At 31.5% G+C, this 23,686-nt stretch overlaps 1 protein-coding gene across 1 annotated transcript in view; it reads left to right on the top strand.

Annotated features, from left to right (window-relative positions):
* EYS (eyes shut homolog) overlaps positions 1–23,686 on the top strand; it is a 1,607,944-nt gene that overhangs the window by 475,775 nt on the left and 1,108,483 nt on the right. The window contains 1 exon segment of the mRNA XM_045842859.1: positions 20,923–21,035. Within this exon segment, the coding sequence (XP_045698815.1) occupies positions 20,923–21,035 (113 nt within the window).

Raw genomic sequence — 23,686 nt, 5'->3', positions numbered from 1 at the left:
AAAGGTTCAATTAATGATAAATAATATTGTAATTATTACCACCTGGAAAAGAGGTCATTTTCTATAGAAAAAAAATGTAATTAGACCTGTCCTTGAAGTGTTATATAAGTTTTTATGTAAAACATTCTATATAAATGTGTATGAAAGCACAGAGCTCAATCATTCCATTTTAGCTGTTTTGCATAGTTTATTATACTTAGCATGCTTAGAGAAAATCAGAAAATGAAGAAATTGGTTTTTTAATGTGGAACCTGATAGAAATAATACTAATCAGCCATATGATATTAGGGATATAGTATCTGTACCTATTATAATATAAAAACATACATGATCCATGGCATATGCAAACTTATTGCAGAAATAAATCATTTTACTATGCTTAGACATGCCTTTTTGACTCAAACTGTCCAAAGTTCATCATTACTCAATCAACATATATGAGAAAAATAAAATATTATCTTGTGACTTGATACTTTGAACAATAATAAAAATAAAATATAAACATTTCAGTTTATTATTCCCTAATAGTACTACAATAAAAGAAGCTCTTAAAATACCACAATAAAAAATGTCAAAATGTATTTCTGAGTTTATTTTAAATTTTATTGACATTTTTCCTTGGATAATTTAATTTGTATAACAATGATAATCTATTTTCCCTACATTTACACTGTCCAGTAAAAATAAAATGTTGTGGTACCAGCCTCTTATAGTTAAATTATGTAGTTGTCATTTGGACTGTAAAGTAAGTTTGTTTCCTCAAATTCAACTTGATTTACTGTTTTAATATTTGATTTTCTTATTCTGTCAGATATAAACTGCAGTAGACATTGATGAATGTGTTTCTAAACCCTGTAAAGATTTAAGTGTCAGATTTCTCTAAAGTAGTCTGCCAGATAAATAACCAGATATTTATACATTTTAGGCCTATCAAATGGATTTTCATTTCAAATAAAATTTTTCAATTCACTGGGGGTTAGACTTGATGTGTTAACAATTCTTCAGTTGATATAATTCTTTGTAGGAATATTAGACTCTGAAAAACTCAGATTCCACTTACTATGTGATTTTCTAAGTATATATCATAGATACAGCAAGTAGGGTTCTATACAAGTGGTATCATAAGACTTTTAAATTAAAACAAGGACTTAAAAATACTATTTAGACAATGCACTGTATATACTTTACAGTATAATCCTCTGAGTTCATTTAAACATTAATTAACCTAAATTTCCTGAGATTATTAATAAAGTAATTATTTTTATTTTATTATTTTAAAAAGTTTTTAGTAAAGTAAGACAATAAAGAAAAATTCATAACTCATTAACTAATATTTATTATATTGAGTTATTTGAAAGGTAGTTCAAATATATAGATAAAAGGATACATCTTAAATGTTTATATAGTATTTTTATTTCCTAAACAATATTTACGTTTTAAAAATGTGGAGTTTTTTATTACACTTTGGTGATATTAAAACAATTCAATATGTGTGAATGCATGTAGGCAGTGTTTTGCTAAAGCATAAAATCATTGAATTTTAAACTGGGTAGACTATTAAAACCTTGGTTTTTAACAAACGTACCGAAATACCTGGTGGGATGCAAACATAATGTAAATAGGACAGTAATATCAGAAAGAGTGACAAGGAACTCATGTTTGCAATTTCTAAATCTGTCCATAAATATACTGAAAATAATGAGAAGATTGCATGAGAATCCACAATATGAAATGAAAATTATACACATTTTATTAAGCAGTGATTTTTAGTATAATTATACACAGCAACTACTTGCATTATATCATGCAATTTTAATACCTCTTCAACTTATTTCTAAGAAATTACTGAAACTCTTAGCTAATGTGTCTGTCTTATTAGAACAAACTTGTATGAATATTTCCTTTGTATTTACATGTATTGAGGTCCCACTGCCATCTTTGGCAATTGTTTGTGCTATGTCTTTATATTCTAAGCCTGCTTCTGACCATGTATAAAATGCAGGTTGATGTTTATTCCTCATTTAGTCTTATTTCTATAAGTACATACAGAAGTTGTCAAAAGTAGGTTTACAGTTGTTTGTATGAAAAACATACAGTAAGTAATAATTAATACAAGAATAAACTATGTTTTGTGTACTCCAACTGTAAATGTACTTTTGCTCTACCTTGTGTATGTTTAATATTTACTACCTGTTTTCATGTTGATGTCTCTCCAGTTATATTGGTTATCTAAAGCTTAAACTTTAGAGATTTCTCAGGGAGAATTCAAGGAATTAATCTTTGCATACTTGTGTGTAGATAAATGTAGATTTGTGTCCTTTATACTTGACAGTAAGTTTTGCTTCATAGAACACCACCCATTTAAATATTATTTTCTATTTTATCCTTATTATAATTATACATTTGGTAATTATTTATTGAGTTATGAATGGTGGTAGGTCCAGAGAATTAAATAGCATACAATAGAAATAAAGGGTTTTTACTTAACAATTGAGTGAGAAATACAAACAGGTAAACAGAAACTTACAGAAATTTATAGAAATCAACAGAATAGTAATCCATTGTACATAAAAACTATTTCTTATATAATCATCTCTTGACAGATATTTAGGTTGTTTCTATGTGTTAGCTATTTTTTAATAATGCTACAATTGAACATTATGTAACCATAAAAGAAGAAAACCCTACTATTTGTGACACCATTGATGAAACTGGAGGCCATTATGCTAAGTGAAATAAATCAGGAAGAAAAAAACACACAAATACTTCATGATATCACTTATATGTGGATTCTTTTAAAAAAAATAGTTAAACTTGTTAAAAAAAAACAGAGAGTAGAATGGTGGTTGCTAGGGACTGTGGAGATGGTGGTCAAAAGTACAAACTCACAGTTATAATTAAGTTCTGAGGATTTAATGTACAGCATGGTGACTATAGTAAATAATGTTGTATACTTGAAGTTTGCTAAAAGAGTAAAACATTTTCACCAAAAAGTAACTTTGTGAGGTGATGGATGTTTTAATTAATTTGTCTGTGGTCATCTTTTTTCCCAATATACATATATCAACTCATCATACTGTATATTTTAAATATATACAATTTTATTTGTAAATTAAGCCTCAAAAAAGATTGGGATAAAAGGAAACCTATAGAACAGATTGAGGTCATTAAATGCAAAAAAAGTACAGTGATAACTCAGAGGCAAAGGGTTTAACCTAGACTTCCTTCTACAGAAAGAGAAGGCTTCTTAAATAAGTCCCATCTAGCCTAGGACAGAGACATGAGTAAGAATTGGCCAGAATGTTAGTATCTTATTTACAGCTAAGGAAAAAAACATGAAAAAAGCATAGAAACAAGAGTGAAAATAATATTTAGTATGTTTAAAGAAGAACTTTTTATGTAGAATCCAAAGGTGACTGTTTGTGAGTGTGTATGTGGGTGGCTCCTAAGTATGGCTAGAGAGGAAGTGACAAGACATACTCGAGAGGTTTAATCAGGGTAAAGCCTTTCTAAAACCTTGCCAAACATGTTAAGGGAGTTGGACTTTTATCTTAAGAGCAAGTGAGACACATATATGCATTTTACACCACATATGGTATGCTCATATTTGCTTCTGGAGAAAGGTAAAGCTGGCATTAGGATACAGAGTGAATTGGTAGGTGGCTAAAACCGAAGGCAGGGAGGCCAGTTAGAAAGCTCTTTTGGTATTGAAGAGAGATTTGATGTCAGTCAAAAATAGGTAGTTGCAGTGGTGGGTGGAGAAGAGATGGATTAGAAAGTTATCTAAGAATTGTTCTGACCTCATATCTTTATAAAAATGGAAGTGAAATTACCCAATGTGTTAAGCATTTGGTTTCATTATTGAAAGTGTAGTGCTGAAGGGAAATGTCATGTTTCTGGATGAAGACTCATTAGAACTGGTATCATTCACAAGAAACAGAATTAGAAAGCAAAGATTAGGCCAAATAGATGAAGTCTTGGTTTGGAATCTGTTAAAGTTGAGGTGTTCACAGGACATCCAGAGAGGTGTTTTTGAATTACAAAAGTGGAGGCATGTCAGTATTCAAGATGTCAGTAAAATAAGGGGAACTAGGTCAGCAGACTCATGAAGCAGAAAAACAGTGAAAAGTATAGCCAAGATAGCGTGTACTTAAAGTCACATAGCAATGAGAACTAGCAAATGCCACCTCAAAAGTATGTAAGGTGGGACTCAAAGATGACAACCTGAACCTTTAATGATGTCTTATAAGATTGGTATGGAGCAATTTTTGTAGAGAGGAGGGCACAACTTACTAGTTGTATGAGTGAAATTGAGTAGAAACAAGGAAATGGGTGTAAATAAATATTTTAAGAATCTTAGCAACAAATGTAGGGAAAGAACAAATTGGAAAATGATGGACAATGATGGTTTCTGGGTATTTTTGTTTGTTTTAAGGTAGAGTGTTTTTTGAATAGTTAATTTTTACTGTATTTTTCATTACCATTTATTCCCCCTATACCCATTTCCACTTCTACCCAGCCACCTCCCTCCACCACAATCCCCACACTTTTGTCCATGTCCATGAATTTTTTATATTTTTTGCTCAATCCCTCTACCCACTAAACTCCTACCCCAGAACTGTCAGCCTGCTCTCTCTGAGTCTGCTTCTATCCTCCGTTTTGCTTATTAGTTCAGTTTGTTCATTAGATTCCACATGAAATCATATGATATTTGTCTTCCTCTGACTGGCTAACTTCACTTAGCTTAACGTTCTCTAGATCCCTCCATGCTATTGCAAAGGGTGATATTTTTCTTTTTTAGGCCAAGTATTATTTCATTGTGTAAATGTACCATAGCTGTTTATCCATTCATTTTCAAAGCATTTTTCATTACTTCCTTGATCCCATTGTTAACCCATTTATTGTTTAATGATATGTTATTTAGCTTCCATGTCTGCTGGTAAGAGAAAATGGTAAAAGGGGGAATTCTGAAGATTCAAGTGATAAGGGAAGGGATTATAGAAGAAGATACCCCTGAACTACAAAAGGCTAACAACCACATGTATAGAAGTAATACTATGTCTCTTAAGGGGAATAGAAAAGGTATGAGAAAAATACAAGAGTAAATGTGGTTAAAAATGAGGATGAAAGATCCTAATTTGATGGCATTGTCCTATGACTGCTGTTCTCCTTGTGTAGTTAAAAGTTAGTTTCTCTCTGTCTCTCTCTCTCTCTCTCTCTCTCTCTCTGTCTCTCTCTCTCTCTCAACTCCATGCTTATTTTTATTAACAGTTTATTGTCTGACATCGCTCTTATGTTCACATTGAAACTGCATATTTTGTCAAATTCTTTTCATTTCTCATTTTGGTAGACTAAACAGAGATAAATGAACCTTTAGGTCAGTCCTGGGGCCTTGGTTAAATTCATGATTGAATTTTCACATCCGACCTGTGAGGACAGTCTGTGGGATATCCATGGGCACCCCAAGGAAGGGGGCTGGACACATAGGGCCTCTTGCATCCTCTGGAGCCACCACACTGGGCCAGGTGATGGTTTTACTCTGAGAACAAACTGAACAGCATGTGAGTCTAGGATATAGAATGGAACCTCTACGTGTGTCAACATGCAGTGTCTGTGGTGGAACTCAGGTCCTCCTTTAAAAGGGTGCTTAGTTAACAAGTGTAGAGGTTAGAGGAGTATAGAGAAATTTAAATGTATACTTTGTACCTAAGAATGGTTCATGGACAGCATCAGAATTTTACAGATACCTGAGAGTAGGGTTTATTAGCAGAGTTTAGCACAAACAAATTCAATTAGTGTATTAATTCAAAGCTGTGGTTACCAATTCTTTCTTTCTTTTCTTTACATCAATGTACCTATGAAAATTTGTTACGTGACATACACCGATAAGGCTGTTTGAAGACAGAGATAGCTGGGGTCAATATCTAGGCCCATCTGGAGCCTGTGTTGGCACACTGACCCAAAGTTTGAGAGCTCTGACCAAGCTTTTGATGAATGTCACTAAGGTAAACAACAAGGAAATTGAAATACTTGCAAGAACGCTTTTGCAGAATAGAAGAAAGTATATACCTGAGGGAAATTGAGAGAAACTAAGAATGGGTAACAAGGACAAGTGATGTAGATCAAGCCATTGATTGAATAACAATATATGTTATTCTAAGTTTCTAAGTGGATGAGAAACATTAGCAATCAGGACATAGAAGATAGTGTTGTTAATTACATTAAGTTACCAATGCAATGATTTTTACAGAAATATTTATTAATAGTTAGAGAGTAGCACTGTGACTAAGGATTTTAACCCTGTTTTCACACTGTTCAATTTCTGTATTAGAATGGATAGCTGCTTCCTTAAGAGGTATTTACTTTACTGAAATTGTGGGTAAATATTAGTTTGCTCTATGCTAACTACATAGCATGTAATACAGGTAGTAAAACTATCAAAAGTAGGTAGTGACATCAGATTAATAGAAAATGTGATAATTTTGGGTGAGAAGAGTCTTCTCTCTGCCATGGCACTCTTTTTGCATTATTCTGTCCATGCATTTAGGTATGTTTCATGCCATCATGGATATTAGAGTACACAGGAATACTTTAATGCTGCTACTCTTCAAAAGTCTTTACTCTTTACTCCTCTTAGTAGTTAATTACTTTTGTTAGTTCATGATTCTTCATATTAAATAGTCCCTGTTCAAATTACTTACATGGTTTCAGCCTCCTGTCTGGACTTTGACTGATATATCCATAATAGCAGCCATTTATGTCTGGCTGCAACAGCATTTCGTTCATTCTCAAGCATGCTATTTGCGTCTCTTCACATTTTACCCTTTCTAAAACCAGAGAAAGTCCAATACTTGATGGTGTATTTATCAGTTTGTGGTGTGTCTAACAATTTGTGGCATGTTAGATTTCATTAAATATGGTAGTAATTTTCTTCTTTAGTCTCTGTCTTAGTTACTAAGTATTTAGGGACTATACACATATAAATATTTATGTATGTTTAGATATTCAGGAGAAATATCTTGTCTTGGTTTAGACATACATATTTTAATCCTGGTGTTGAAAAATGATTTGCTGGGGAACTTTGAGTTAGACTGTAAGTTGAAATTTCTATCTAAACTATTTATGTATAACTCTTTGTCTCTTTTTGAATATATGTAACTTTCTCTCACTGTTTACTTTTCCTCCTTCCTTTTCTCTGATCCAATAGAAAAATGTCATGAGTATGAGTAGTAATGAAAGTAGATATCTAATTCATAGAAAATGTATTGCAATTTTTCTCCTAACAAGGTCATTTTCATAAACTACTTAAAAGTAAATTAGGAAATAGACCACTTTCTGTATGATAGCCTTTCAAGAATAAGAATTCTATGTGCTAAATTTGACTTATCATATTTGAATGACCAATCCCATTTGCTATTCCTCCACAGTTAAGCAGATATTGTATAGTTCATCTCCCAATTGTTGCTCACAGTGTATCTCATTAGTAACTATTTGTGAATGAATAAATACTTTCATGGCAGTGAGATTAGTATATGATTAGCATGTATCTACTAAGAAATGAAATGATTTGGAAGCATAAAATCTAACCAATTTAGATAGCTTCCCTGATGAATTCAAGCTTGAATCAATTTATACTCAGACTTTTGAATGCATTATAATTTTGACTAAAAACTGAAACAAGATTATTTCTGCAAATCTAATGTCTCCTTTCTGAAGTGCTCTTTGATATAAAGTCTGCTGTACCATGAAATAGGTCTGTTGTACTTTTCCTTTCAACTCTGATGGCATGCCTAATAAACTCCTGATTCATTATACAGAAAAAAATATTCATTTCTGAGACTGAACATTATAAGAAAATGGGTTTCCATATTGTTATTCCACCTGATAGACTATTAAGAAATCAGCAAGTGTATAATTATCATGAGTAGGCATGTTATTACCAATTGTTCATGACCTGGAAATAGGTTTAAAATTGCTAATAGTATAATCAGAGATAATTTCTAACATTTAGGTGGCTCAGAGCTTTAAGAAACAATAATTTCACCAACTTTATTGTAATTCTAATAACAATATTTATGTTTGGGCAGTGAAAATAGCTAATATTAATTTTAGAAACAGATTATTATATTAACAGTCCATTAATTATGAGGACCCTCTGAGTGATCAAGAATGAGAAGACTCACTTTTAACTCAAGTTCAGATTCTAAGGCTTTGAAAATGCCCTGCCTTCAACAAATGACATTGTTAGCCACTTGATATTTCTGATTGTTGTTGAATTAATTAAACTGAGACATTACATCAAAAACTTAAGATAGCCAATAAGCTTAATTTGCAATAATGCCACTAAATTTAAATATCCCAAAGCGCAAATGCAGTTGGTACTTATAAGATTGGTCCTATAGCAATAGGAAAAAAAGATAGGAAAAGTGGTGATTGAAAACTAAAATATGTGGTTCATATTCTTCTGTGCATTCCCAAAAATATGAGTTTACAAGGCCAATTGCCAGTTCTAAATGTTTCCTAGACATGTGTGGCAACACTGTAAAGAGGAATCACTAAAAATCTGATTTTGTGTAATTTCATTTAAAAGTTTTTGCTTTCCCACATAAATGATTTCTAAATGAGTATATCTAATGATTTAGTTTTTAAGACTTAAAAAATTTAATCAGCATAAACCAACCCATCAGCAGGTTATAATCTATGAAGTAAACATTTTAGTCAATAAAATGTATCACTGTTATGAGTGATTTTTTTTTGATTCATAAGGATGCCCCTGTGGTAATCTTATTGTGTCACTCCAAATTTTCCATGCATGTCCATTAGTTTCCACTTGCTCTATAAACTCACAATGCACATCTTGTTATTAGACATGTGCAGGTTCAACGGGCACAGACCCTAGGTTAAAGAGAAGTAGGTGTAGGGACATCCTGGGAACTTATTCACACAGGGAATCAATCTTCAAGGCACCCTGTTGCTTCCATGCCTGGTGCATGGACTGTGGTGGACTCTGTATGTGGACATTAAGATAAACAGCAGCCTTTAATTTTACCCTCACAGGCTGGATTATTTGGCCCATTCAATCCCTCTGTCCAAGATCTTAAGTAGTAATTTATTAGCTTTCAGTTCACATACTGACTAAACATTTTTTCCAATTCCCCTTTATAGAATCTATAACTAAATACTACCTGTGAACGTGGATGCTTGGTAGTACAGACACACAGACCACCCTTAAACCTGTTTTTTCATGAGTTTGAAACAATGATAAATAATAACACATCCATCGAACAGAGAACCAGAATATTGAATTGATTAATTTTAATCTGTAGAAGGATATGGCTTAGTATGAGATACAAATGGCATTTGCAGTCTGTAGAACAGAGTACTTAGGCTATTGCCTACTACCAGTACTGGCAAAGACAGTGATTCAGTCTCAGCCAACTGTACTTTCGAAAGATTAGCTCCATCTAACCTAAGAAATTTGAATCAATGGCTATTTTATACCACAAATGTAACTCTTTGCACAGTTTTGGGGGAAGATTAAGTAGAGGTGCAAATGGGCCAGGAGTTTTAAGGCAAAGTTTCTCTAAATGAAACAGAATAAAAAAGAAGAGACATTTCCTTTAAGTGAAGGTTTCTACCACAGTTACATCCATCACCAGTAAAAGTAATGTTTTCCTTTTATGCTCCTCAAATAAAACCTTTTGTATATTAACTCTGATATGGGCTTTATTTTGTTTGTTTTATTTTTATAGTGGATACTAAATATAACTTATACATTTATTAGAGATTTTTTTGATTTAAAAATATATATTATTTTATTTTTTCCATTACCATTTATTCCCTCATACCCCTTCCACTCCATAATCATCACATTTCCATTTCCCTTTTTCCTTTTTACTCAATCCCTCCACCTCTTAACCTCTCTCCTCAGCTGTCATCCTGGTCTTCATCTATGAGTCAGTCCCCATTTTCCATGTTAGTTCAGTTTGTGCATTAGATTCTACATGTAAATGAAATCATATGGTATTTATTTTCCTCTGACTGACTTATTTCACTTAGCATAATATTCTCCAGGTCCATCTATGCTGTTACAAAAGGTAATTTTTTCTTCTTTTTTATGGCCAAGTAATATTCCATTATGTAAATATCCCATAGTTGTTTCATGCACTCCTCTACTGATGGACACTTGAACTGCTTCCATTTCTTGGTGATTGTAATGAACATAAGGGTGCTTATATTCTTTTGAATTACTGTTTGGGTTTCTTTGGATAATTACCAGAAGTGGAATTGCTAGATCATAAGGCAGTTCCATTTTTAATTTTTTGAGGTTTCTCCATTTTGCTTTTCACAATCTCTATACCAATCTGCATTCCCACCAATAGTGCAGAAGAGTTACCCTTTCTCTACATCCTCACTTGTTTGGATCTAAGCTTTAAATGAAAAAGCTGTAGTTCTAATTTGATTTGAAATGAAAGAATCATTCCCTCTTAGTTTCCTCACCAGATTCTACTCTAATATCCAAACAGAAATAGAACTGATTGCCTTAACTCCCTCTGTTTTACCTAAAAAAAAAAATCCTAATTCACCATGCTATCTAGTGAGATCATTATTTATAGTAGATTTAGAGTTTATAAATTAGTATTAACCATGCACAAAGCCATACATACATAAAAAAAGAATTTGAAACTGATCAGAACAAATTCAGTAGCATAAACAGCAAACTATTCAGTCTTCAAACTAATGATTAATGACCAAATTAATAATACTACCATTAATATGTTTTGTGGAGAATTAAAGGCATTTTATGTGCAATTTCAGAAAAATACATTAAAAATAAACAAACTTCTTATTCTAACATTTGTTTTATATACTATCATATGATTACAAATCTATGAAATATTTTATGTACTAATAATGACTCTGCCTTCCAGGAATTAATTAATTTACAAACAATGTTTTGTTGATGGGGAAATAGTTAATGGTGGAATAGACAAGATCCTTGTTCTTATATTAATTTTTATTGAGAAGAAAAACACACAAAAAATCCCAAGAAACACGTACACATTGTATGTGAGATAGCTATAATACATTCTCTAAGGGAAAATGAAATAGCATTATGCAAAGGAGGTTTTGGATAGTCCAGATAAGTCTGTTTAAGGGGTTTTCATTTATACTAAAATCTGAACAAGCGGGGGAAAGGACTTACTGGGTTTAGAGGGCTGCTAGTCTAAGATCCTCAGTTAAAAAGGAATAGGAAGCTAAAGGAATCTAACATGTCTGAAAACTAAATGAGCAAGAAAGGAGTAGAATGAGTTGTATGTTGAAAAGCTGTCAGGGACCATATCACATAAGGAAAAGAGGTTGGATAGTCTTTGAAGCACTGCCAGAAACCATTATACTGGATTTAAATATTGTACTTATATACTTTAAAATCACCCTGGATATCATGTGGACTGTAGTAGAGGGAGGATGAGGACAAGAAATCCAGTTAGAATGATTATTATTCTTATTTGGGAAGGAGATAATTAAGACAGACTTTGGTATTGGTAATTAAGTGAGACATAAAGAGGTAGATTTGGGATATTTTCAGAGGCAAAGTTGCCAGGACCTGCTGACAAATTAAATGACCACAAGAAGGAATAAAAAACTCTTAGATTTTGTAATTTATCATAGTTAATAAGGAAGAATGTGATTGAGCAGCTTAGAGAGTTTTGTCCACATTGAAGTAGTGATGCCTACAGAATAGCCAACTGGTCTTGCCAGCTATTATTTAATTAGCTGTGCAAACCTGGTTCCAGCACAACTGGAGATGTTGACTGGGAGTGCTTGTCATATAAAGGTCATGGTATAGTTGGTATTTTCTATAAGTCAGTTGATGTTTTCAATTAACTGAAATGATAAATAGAAAAATGCATGTTTGAATGGAAGAATAAACAAAAAATAAAGTAATAACCAATGGGCAGGAAAAGATAATAAAGAACTTCAGAATCTAGGCAAACCACTAAAGAAATAAGGAATATGAGGACCTGAAGAGACAAAGTAAAGAAAGCATAGAATGTATATAATAGATACAGCATGTGAAACAGGGCTCTGATTATTAAAATTGATTTTTGGTCAGTGTATCATTCCTATTTTATGGCTCCCATACAGAAAAACCTACCACAGTGAGATTTAGCCCAGATGGAGCAAGCGATTAAAGAAATTTGTGTGAAAAAATATCACCAAGAAACAGATAAAAAACTAAACATGGAAGAGGAAATCTATCTCAAATCTGTGTGTGTTCTAGACAGAATTAAAATATAGACTTAACATATATTAGGAAGAAAAATGAAGATAACTTATAAATTAATATTTAAAACTTATTTTAAAATAAGATGTAGAATGCTTATTTAATTTGTCTATCTGGAAACTCAAAAACTAAAAGGATGCATAAATACTATTTTATTGAATATATTCAGCTGGCTATGCCTAACAACTTATTTGTCAAACAAGTAGAGATTTTTAATCCAGCTCACTGAATCAAATTAGAAATCTCATTTAAATTCTATTTACACTTTGGCAATGAAAGCTCTAAAATAATATACATACATGCACACCTTGAATGATTGAATAATGCCTGTTGTCAAATCATGTGGAACATATTCAGAAATCAAACAGACTCAATTGTAAATTCTCTTTCTGACAATCATTATGATATTCACTATATTACCAAGAATTTTAGTGTTTTGTTCAAGATTTGTCCTAATCAGGGCTGGATATGATTATCTGTCCTTAAAAGATACAATGCTGTTCTCATTTATGTGCACTCACTCAGTGTTAAGTTTTTGTTTATTTAAGACATAATTTTTGAGCACCAATATGTATAAGCAGCTATCCTAAGTGCCAGAAATAGTAGAATGAATACTTACATTTGTTTTACTTTTTTACATTTTTAAGAAAAAGACAGATACATAAGAACCTACTTGCATAAAAGGACATAAATACTTTAGATGGTGGAAGTAAATTCTGTACCTGGAAAGAATAGTGTAGGCTCCCTGATATGACTTGAGATAAAGGTTTTAAAAAGGAACCTGAGAAAAACCACAGGCATTAAAAGTTATTGTGTTGCTTGGAGAAGAGGATGCAAGAGAAAATGGCAAAATATGAGAGATAATACCAGAAAGGCAAGCCAGGTGCAGGTGTTATGTTTCTGTGGACTTTGTTGTAAGCATTTGACTTTACCCTCTAATTTCATATGTCTCAGGCTAGAGCAGTATTCTCTAGGGTTGTTTATATAAAGTTCAGTGAAAGTCACAAGAGTAATTGAAGCATCATCATGGGCTGTCAAGTTTCAATACAGATATGCATTGTACTGTAGAATGAAATATATCATAATAGGGATAAACTATAGTGTAATATCAAGATTTACATGAATTTTAAAGTCAAAGTGTCAAATTTGAAAAAAGAACAAATAAATGCCTTATAGATATCTCATCAAATCCTCCTGATGTCTGAGATCATAAATTCCTTATCTTTATCAGTTGGGACTGCTTCAATAGTTCAGCTTCAGAAATCTGAATGAGGAATGGGGAACAACTGAAGGTTGAGATTGTAGGGTATGTCATCAGATTTGTCTTTAAAAATATAAGCTGGTAGCAGTGCAGCACTCGAGGAATTTAGGATCAGATAACTTGGAGTCATATTTAGGAATTTTAACTAAGGGATGACATGGTGATTTGTTTCATTTAATGTAAAGATAAGACCTAAGTCTCACGTTTATTGGGCTTCACCAGCAAGTGAGAAGAATATTATATTAAGATTGTAAATTAATATTTTATAATTTCCTTTTATCCTTTGGGAACCACAGAACTATGGCAATCTTTGCAAACTGTCTTATTGGTCAAAGACTAAGACGAAGACAGCTGTAAGGTTTCCCTTAGTTTAACTAAAGTTTAGACAGGGTTGTTTCTGTCTTTCTACTCATCCTATATCTTTTACAGAATCCAAATAGTCTCACCAGAGTTACTTTCCTCCCTTTTCATGGAACATTTACTTCAGAAAAACTTGCAATTGTCAATTCTTTCTCTGCCCCTTTGAGGTTTACATCTTTTTTCAAAGTCTCTTCTTATTTCTACAACTCAAGGCTATCTCAAGAAAAACTCTGGAAGCCATCCTCTTGAAATGTAGCCATCAAGAAAGATAACCACACCTTGCCCAGAGCTACTATCCTGCTATCTGTCTCTATTTTGCTTGTTGTTGAGTTTGTTCATTAGATTCCAAATATGAGTGAAATCATATTTGCCTTTCTCTGACTGGCTCATTTCACTTAGCATAATATTCTCTAGGTCCATCCATATTGTTGCAGATGATAAAATTTTCTTTTTTTTTATGTCTGAGTAGTATTCCATTGTATAAATATCCTGTAGTTGTTTTATCCACTCCTCTACTGTTGGACACTTGGGTTGCTTCTTTATCTTGGTAATTGTAAATAAAGCAGAAATGAGTATAGGGGTGCTTATATTCTTTTGAATTAGTGTTTTGAGTTTCTTTGGATAAATTCCAAGAAGTGGAATCACTAGGTCATAAAGAAATTTATTTATGAATTTTTGAGGTAACTCCATACTGCTTTCCACAATGGCTGCACCAGTCTGCACTCCCACCAACAAAGTAAATAAAATCAAAAACACTTTAATAAAAATTACAGATTCTTAGACTGATTCTTACTTTCAAGTTCACTAAATAGAGACATTTTAAATAGCTCCTTCTTTTATTTCTTCTGTTATTGCCTTTATTTGCTTCTGCAAAAATTTTATTTGCTCTTTTGCATTTTGTGATTTAATTACAGGTGTTGTTAGTTCTTTACTGTGAAAGATGGACCTCATTAGTTTCCCAATCCACCATTCCTTTCCAATTTTCTATTAATAGATATTATGCTCAGTTCTTATATTAACTGTTAAATAATACATTTAAGCTTATCTTTCTTAATCAAATTCAGACAACCTATGTTGACTTTTATAAAATTCAAGTATATTAGTGCCCTTATTCTTCTCTTTCTCAATTCTTTTCACCTACCAAATTTCATCATTTATATTTTTTTGCATTGTCATTTCATACATTAAGGTAACTGTAATTGAGCAGTCTTTGCTGTGTTTAAAAGTTGATTTTTAATAGTTGAAAACAATAATCAACATTTGCATTGTAATGAATATGCAAGCTTCTTTAGGAAATAGTAATGCTAAGATTACATTTCTGAAGTTCCTTATGTTGCAGCCCAAGTTCATTTGAAGGACAATATCTCTGACTTTGAGATCAAATAGTGTATTTTATTTTACATTGGATCAATGATTCAAATTAGGTCAAAATTTAGTTTATTTAGAACATTACCTTCTTTGAAGATTTTAAAATTTCTTATTGACTTCTTTATATTTAAAGAATTTATTTTCTTCCTATTTAAGTTTAACAAATATAGAATAGTTTCATGTCCATAAAACATGTGGAATGGATCCAAAAAGTATCCTTGAAAAAAGAAATTTTCAGAATTTACACATTCATGTTCTAATTTGATCAATGATGTTTTCCAGTTGTTGTGTGATATATTGTCACTGAAGTCCTGAATTAAATACTTACCTATACTAATTATCTTTTTTTCTTATCTTCTGGTTTATCAGGAGCAGATTTTAAAGTAATTTCCTAAGAAAGATTATAATGAAAGGACATTTTTATTATTTTCATTACTTCAAGTGATTTTTTTCTCTAACAACATTTACAATTTTCTTAATATCCTTGATGTTCTGAAATTTTATAGTAATGAAACCAGATGTAATCTTTTATTTATAATTATTTTAAACTTTTGTATAATAACTCACATCTCATAAGCTATATTCTTATTTTGTAGAACTAATATTTCTCCATATTTCCCTGGGGAAATATATTTTTTAAAAAATTTATCTATTGCCAATTGAATTTTCCTTAAATTGTAAGAGGTCTTGATCTGTTTCCAGGACTCAACCAAGAAGATGACTCTATTTCCATTGCCTCCTCGGCTGTGTTTATGTTACATCATTATCTTACTTTTGTCAGTTTTCATCAACTTCAAATTTGTGAAATATCCAGTCTAATCCAGACATCCCCTCTTGAAGACCCAGTCCCTTCTTTTTCCTTACTATATTTATAGGACATTTCTTGAGTGTGGAAAGATAAATGTTTAGGTTAATTGTACAATATAGAGCCATAAGTCAGCATATGTAATAAATGCCTTTAAAATAATAAAATCAGAAATTTTTATAATTTAAAAAAACTAAAATTTTCAATGATTATATGTGAAAACTAATATACATATATACATATGCATATGAATTGGAAAAAGTTCTTCAAAATATTTTGGAATTTGTTATAAAATATAACACTTAATATAATATATATGTGTGTATATACATACATATATAATTCAAAATTGAATTTAAAATTTCATCTATATATTGACATACATAGAAAAATATACAATATTTCCTAATTATCCTGAATTGTATAGTTTTTTGTCACTAAATAAGCTACATAAAGAATATTTTCTTTAAAGAACTGGTTAAATTCTATGTTATATTTATTTGAATGATGTTCAATTTAAATAACATATACATATTAATAATATATAGCTCCATTTCCCTCATCTGTCTTTAAATAAGACTTATATTCCTGTCACTTCGCTAAACTATTTTTAAAGTAAATTATAAATGTGACTCTTAATAAAGTCTACAGTGTAGAATGTGACAATGACATACAAAATATTGTAGTAAATAGAATTGCATGTAAATAAGCTTCCTAGGCAAATAAAATTTACTGGTATGTATTATAATTACCAATACATTCATTTCCTAATTATCAGATACGGAATAAATAATCAAAAGTGAATTCTAAATTTTGCACCTGAGGAGAATTCAGTAGACAATTGAATATATGAATTATTGTGGCACAGATAATATTTTAATTGGAGAAAGACAGTTTTCTAAGGTGTTTAATTTGAAATAACAATGTGACTAGGGGTAAATTTGAAACAGGCACAGGGAATTCAGTAAAAAGTCAGAACCAGAACTAAGAATATAAAGAATATGTTTATAGGATTATAAGAAAAGTCTGAATGCAGAGAGTGCAGGGAGAAAAAAATAAGATATGATGTTAGCACTTGGGAATTCAAGAGGATAGGTGGGAGGTTGGGCTGAGTATTTGTCAGAATGGATAAAAAACAAGTCTAATTATGTACTCATATTCAAAGATTCAAATATGTTAACTCTTAAATGATGTTTACAAGATATGCCATGTAAACCATTAAGCATAATTAATATTAAGCAATACAGATTTTAAGATAGGAAGTATTATGTAAGACAAAGGGCAAAATTTCATGATGGCAAAATGATCAATAAATCAAGAAAACTGTAACAATTGGGCACTCCACACCCATCTCTTCACTTCATCCTGAGAGTGTATCTCCCACCTGGCATTTCCACAATTTCCACACTGGGAGCTGTTTCAAGGGCATGGCTTGGAGAGAATAAGGTGTCATTGAAACCATCAGGACTGATTACAGTGATTGAACACATTTAAGGCCTTTATCTAAACATTTAAAGTTCTGGAGGGCAGTGAGGAGATTCTACTCCTCTTGCAGTCGCCCAAGACAAGACTTCTATGTACGTTCCCCTGCTTATTAAACCTGCCACCTACATAGAGTGGCCTGCTTCTTTCTTCAGCTTCTTCTTGCACTCCATCTATTTGGGGGCTAATTTGCAAAATAATGGTAATTTAATGAAACAAGGAGCTGAGAGATTTTTAGTTTTTCTTTTTGACTTAAAAAAATTGTAGACAGGACCCAAATGGATATAACATACAATTTTTGAAGGAAAAGGCAGCAAATAAAGTCAATTTGATTAACACTGTACAATCACGTAAACATTCATGGATGTGTTTAATTTTAAAGAAATAATGAAACTTTTGAATTCATTTAGGTTCATTGAGATGAGAATAAAGCCACAGTTGCTGTCACATAAAGTCTAAAACAGAGTAGATACCTAGTTGATGGTATTAGGCAATATGTTGATTTTTTGCAGACAAATTGAAAATCTCATATATTCTAAACATAATCTTAGAGTTAGTTGCAGATTGCATCAAGTAACACATTTGTAATGAAATGAATCTTGTGCGTGTTTCTAAGTGATAACTGTGAGGTTGAGGTGAACAAGTGCCTAAGTGTTGCCTGTGTAAAGGGACACACCTGTGTTGGTCTTCACTGCACCGTTAACTTCCTGTGTTAGAATGAATTTCAAGGCAGGCACACATGAAAAACAGCCTACGACAATTGAAGATTAATTTGAGGTGGAAGTAACTCTTTAGTTTTAGAAGATACGATTTATCTTATAAGCATGCAAATCAAATGTTTCCAAAATAACTTTTGAATATATAGTATCTGCTTAGGTTGTTTTACTATCTTCATATCATCACAGAAACAGATATATTTATTGTTGAATGAATATTTTGATTTTGTAAATGTATCAGTGTGTTTTCTTAGGAAATTTACAAACTTGAGTGCTTATGTTAAAAATGTAATATTTCTTTTTATACCACATTTCATGTTTTTACTGTGATAACTCTTACAGTCACCATGATCAAGATAGATGACTTATTTTGATAAAGAGCTGGTCATGTTTTAAAATATGGATGGTAATTTACATTTAGAGAAAAAATCTAATAATAGGCAAATCTTTGTTTTCTAAGATTGGAAAAATTAGTAGGATTCTTGAAACTTTCCTGAGATGCAAAAAAAATATGATCAAATTGCCAACATTATAAACCAAAATGTTATATAAATTCTAACTCCCAAAGAAACTGTTCCTAATTCTACCTCTATATGTATAATTAATTGCTAAATAAAAATACTATCTTTCATTTAAGAAGTAAGAAACTGAAATTTGTTTTGAAAATAATAAATGTTTTTTACCAAATCTGGAAGACTGGTTTTATGTAGTTAAACTTCTTAAGAATGATCATCTGCAGAAAATATGTGGCCATTATAAAAACTTTATGTTTATTTATTAATATCAACAAAAGCTCAAAGTGATTTCTTAAAATTACATGACAGAAGGAAAAAAGATCTTTTTGAGAGATATAGTTTACTACATCCCCATCTATAAACAACAACCAAAAAACACAAAGTTTTATATGTGACTTTTTTTTCTCATAAAGTGGATTCATAAAGAAAATTACCAAATATTTTTAAGGTTTAAACAAAGTATTTATGCACTCACATTATCTTTAATTTTCACTTTTTCTTCAGTTTAACCTAGGTTCTAATTTCTTATTTTCACTTAATATATCATTTTGTCAGTGATAATAGTAACAAAAACAAATTTTCTATTTAGTTAGGTATGCTTCTTTCTTTTTAGATGTATATTACATTAATTTTTCTCCAGCCCATATTCATTTCACCATTTTAGAGAAAAAATTAAGAATATTAAGAAAATTTCTCCTTATCTAAGTTGTATGTATAATGTGTTATGTGTCAATGTAAATTTTTCTACTCTTGTTAAAAATTATAAAAAAAAGTACCTGGCTGGTGTGGCTCAGGGGTTGAGTGCTGGCTTGAGGGTCTCTGGCCAGATTCGCAGTCTAGGACACAATGCCAGGCTTGCATGCCAGGTCCCCAGTAGGGGAGCACAAGAGAGGCAACCATATGTTGATATTTCTCTTCTTTTCTCCTTCCCTTCACCTCTCTAAAAAAATAAATAAATAAAACATTTTAACATATATTAAAAATTAGCTCTCCTCTATTTTTGTGCATTTATTTTTAGTGTTTATTCTATTAGAGTTGTCCCAATTGTTTCCCTTTTGCTCCCCCACCCAGCCCACCCCTCTAGTCCACAGTCAATCCCCTCTCTGTTGTCTCTGTCCATGAGTCATTCATACATGTTCTTTGATTAATCCCTTCCCATTCCTTCCACCATTCCTTCTCATCCTCTTCCCCTTACACAGCAATCAGTCTGTTCCATGTTCCTACCTCTCTGGTTCCATTTTTCTCATTTGTTTATTTTGTTCATTAAATTCCAGTTATAAATGAGGTCACATGGTATTTGTCTTTCACCAACTGGCTTATTTCACTTAGCATAATAATCTCCGGTTCCAAGCTATTGTAAATCTTAATTCAGTGTTGTTTCAGTGTTAATTCACTGTTTTCAACTTTTTGCAAATTAAAAAATAATCTAAATGGTTATAATATGAAAGTTTAGTTATGGCAGCACAATTTATATTTGGAGAATTAATGGAAAATCTGCATTGCAGAACTAGTTAAAAATGTTGACTATATAATTAACAGACATTTCTCTTTTCCTTTCTGTCTATATAGATCTGTTTTATGAAATTAATGGAAAGAAGTTTGATTCATCACCCAGTATCCATAATACTACATCTGCAGAACTCATGGATAACTTCAAATGTATGTGTCCCCCTGGCTTTATTGGTAAGTAACTTTGACAATTGTGTGTTGTAAAGAACACTTACCCTGTGGAACATACATCAGTAAATTACTCATTCAGTAATATATCCCTTTTGTTCCTTTTTTCTTTCATTTAACCTAACATTTGATTTGTATCCCAATGACTTGAATCATCCTATTCCATCTTTAGATTGCAAAGCAGAAGATAAATTAATTCACATCCGAGCACACTTTGAATGTCTACCAACTCAGAGGAGATTACTCTGCATTATATAATTTCGAGAAAACTTGTTGCAGTTTGTAGTCAGGTGAAATAAATTGGTTCTGACAATAATATATGTGATGCTCTTATGTGATGAGGTTAGTTTTAGATATCATCCCAAATGGACTAAAAGATTTGGGCCAATTTAAGAATTATAACCTGGTATCTGCTTGCTTTTAAAATGCATAATACTATATTCCAAAAATACAAAATGTGACATAGATACAGATAAGTGTGCTTCACATCCCTGCAAGAATGGAGCTACCTGCATTGGCCACTCTGGCAATTACTGTTGCCAATGTGAGGCTCCATTTAAAGGTAATGTTCCAAGGGAGAAGGAAAAACAAACGTAATTAGAAAGCATTTCTCTCCCTTGTCTGAACTCATTTCAGTCTTCCAACAACATTATTAGTCCTTCATTTTCTTAAAGCCACCTTCTAAAGTGCCCAACCAATAAACTTTGTTTTTCATCCACTAAAATAATGTCTTATTTTTTATTAGAAAGGCTCCCATTACAACCAAATGATATCCTGAGAAGTAAGAAATATATTAGTGAACTATTATATTATATGCATATTTAAATGTCTTTTCTTATTACTTAATTTCTCTTGAAATTCCAAGGTTTTTTTTTAAATTCACATTGTAATCTAATCATTTATTTAATTTTTGAAAGTAGATATATTTAATTTAAATTATAATCAGCCATTGACAGATACTTTTCCTTTGGTTTCAATTTTGTTCATACATCTTACCTTCAGTTAAGAAATTATAATTTTTTTCAAAAGCTAAATAAATTTATGGTTGCCTTGTAAAATATAGATTTTGATAAATTACTATGCAAACTAGCACATAAAAAACACTGGATACTTCCTTAAACTTTAGTAGCTTTTTCTAAGCCACAAAATTTGAAAACTGTATCCATTAGTGAGTGTATCAGTCAGGGTTCTCCAGAGAAGCAGGGCCAATGAAAGATTACATATATTTATAGATACTATATAAATTTATAGAGATTCATTATGAGGAATTGGGTCACACAATTATGAGGGTTTTGAAGTCCCTCCACCTGCCTTCTGCAAGCTAGAAACCCAGAAAAGTCAGTGGTGCAATTCCAGTCTAAGTCCAAAAGCCTAAGAACAAGGGGAAGCCAATGGTATAAGTAACAATTCAAAAACAGAAGAAAACCAGCACAGCTCAAGTAGGCAGGCAAGAAAGAAGAAATCCTCCTTTCCTTCACTTTTTACTTTAGTCAGACCCTCTCAAATGTGGCTGATTTCCAAAGATACTGGGAAGAGCAAGCTACATTACTTAGTTCACTGATTCAAATACTAATCTCACCAGGAAACAATTTCACAGACACACCCAGAAAAAAATGTTTAATCTGGACACTCAATAGCTCAGCAAGTTGAGTTAATGAAATTAACTAACCATCATACTTTTTAACTAAATATAATCAATTTGGATATTTTAAAAGTTGTATGTAATTTCTTTAGAAAGTATCTTTTTTATAATTATTAATTAAAATATGATTACATGTGTAACTTCAAACATTTTATATCTGTTTAAACATAAAGGGTTATAGTTTTCTTATCCGTTAAATGGAGTTGAAGTTACATCTACCTCATTGAGTTGAATATAGATTTAATGAGCTGTCATATAAATGCCACATTCCCTGCCAGAAAAGACAAATCATCAAGAGTTTCATTGTAAATTTAAATACTTTCTAGCCCTGGCTGGTGTAGTTCAGTGGATTGAGTATGGGCTGTGAAACAAAGTATCACAGGTTTGATTCCCAGTTAGGGCACATGCCTGGGTTGCAGGCCATGACCCCCAGCAACCGCACATTGATGTTTCTCTCTCTCTCTCTTTCTCCCTCTCTTCCCTCTCTAAAAGTAAATAAATAAAATCTTAAAAAAATAAAATAAAATAAATAAATAAATACTTTCTGTAACATATATATGTAAAATCCATACAGTAGACAATATTTTATAATGTTTAATTGGTAGGATATTAATACATATTTAATTATACATCTTTAAAGATAAAGAATAGTCAGTAATCACAATAAAGTTTAAAAAATTGATTTTATTTTAAAAATAATGAAGTTTGCCTGGTGCCTCGATTTTTTTTCCATGCCACTCCCCAGTGAAAGAAATCAGCTCTCCTTAGACATCTGATTCTAAGACCAGGAGACAAAATGAACAAGTGTGGAGAATATGGTAATACCAGAAACCAAGGAATTACTCAAAAAACAAAACCATGACTGTGTGTCAAAGGGACACATGAGCCAATGGAAGGCACTCCTGGTGAGCAAAGCTAGAATATTTTGAGCCAGAAAATAAAAGAGGATTTAATTTTTATGCAAAATGTAAAATGAATATTTGTGAGTTCATACTGATAAAAATAAGTGGTTGATAATAAATTGTTGTTTCCCTTCCTCTCTTTCTAAAAAAAACCCCAAATAAATAATTAAAATAAATAAATAAAAATAAATCCTGTAAAAAGTAATTAGGGAACAATAGAGACATTTTGTAAACAGAATGATTTCAAAAAATTGATATAGAAACTTTTCATTTTAGAGGTGGAACATAACTCTCCACCCTTAAAGTTTGGGCTACGCATAATGACTGCCTTTCAAACAGTACTTTATGGAAATCGGTGTTGCAGAAGAGTACATTCATGAGCTTTTTTTTTGAAAATTCAAAAAATATCTACAGTGGCTTTTTACACATGAGAGTTTGTAAGATATAGTGCTGAGAGTATTTTAAGAATATACCCTTGTTCAAATTTTTGTCATTTGGAATGTTTATATTACATTCTTAGTTATAATTTATTAAAACATATGCTAAAGAAAGAAATTTATTCAAAAATGAATTGTGATTTTAAAGCCAATTTATGGGGACAATAGAAAGTAATTAGAAAAAAATTATATAATTACTTTTGTAGACCTGAATAATGCAGTATTTTTATGT

This window comes from Phyllostomus hastatus, unplaced genomic scaffold (assembly GCF_019186645.2).
Source record: "Phyllostomus hastatus isolate PE091 unplaced genomic scaffold, TTU_PhHast_1.1 phas_contig_40, whole genome shotgun sequence".
NCBI lineage: Eukaryota > Metazoa > Chordata > Mammalia > Chiroptera > Phyllostomidae > Phyllostomus > Phyllostomus hastatus.
The sequence above is the reverse complement of the archived record's forward strand: the minus strand, read 5'-3'. Positions and strand labels throughout refer to the sequence as shown.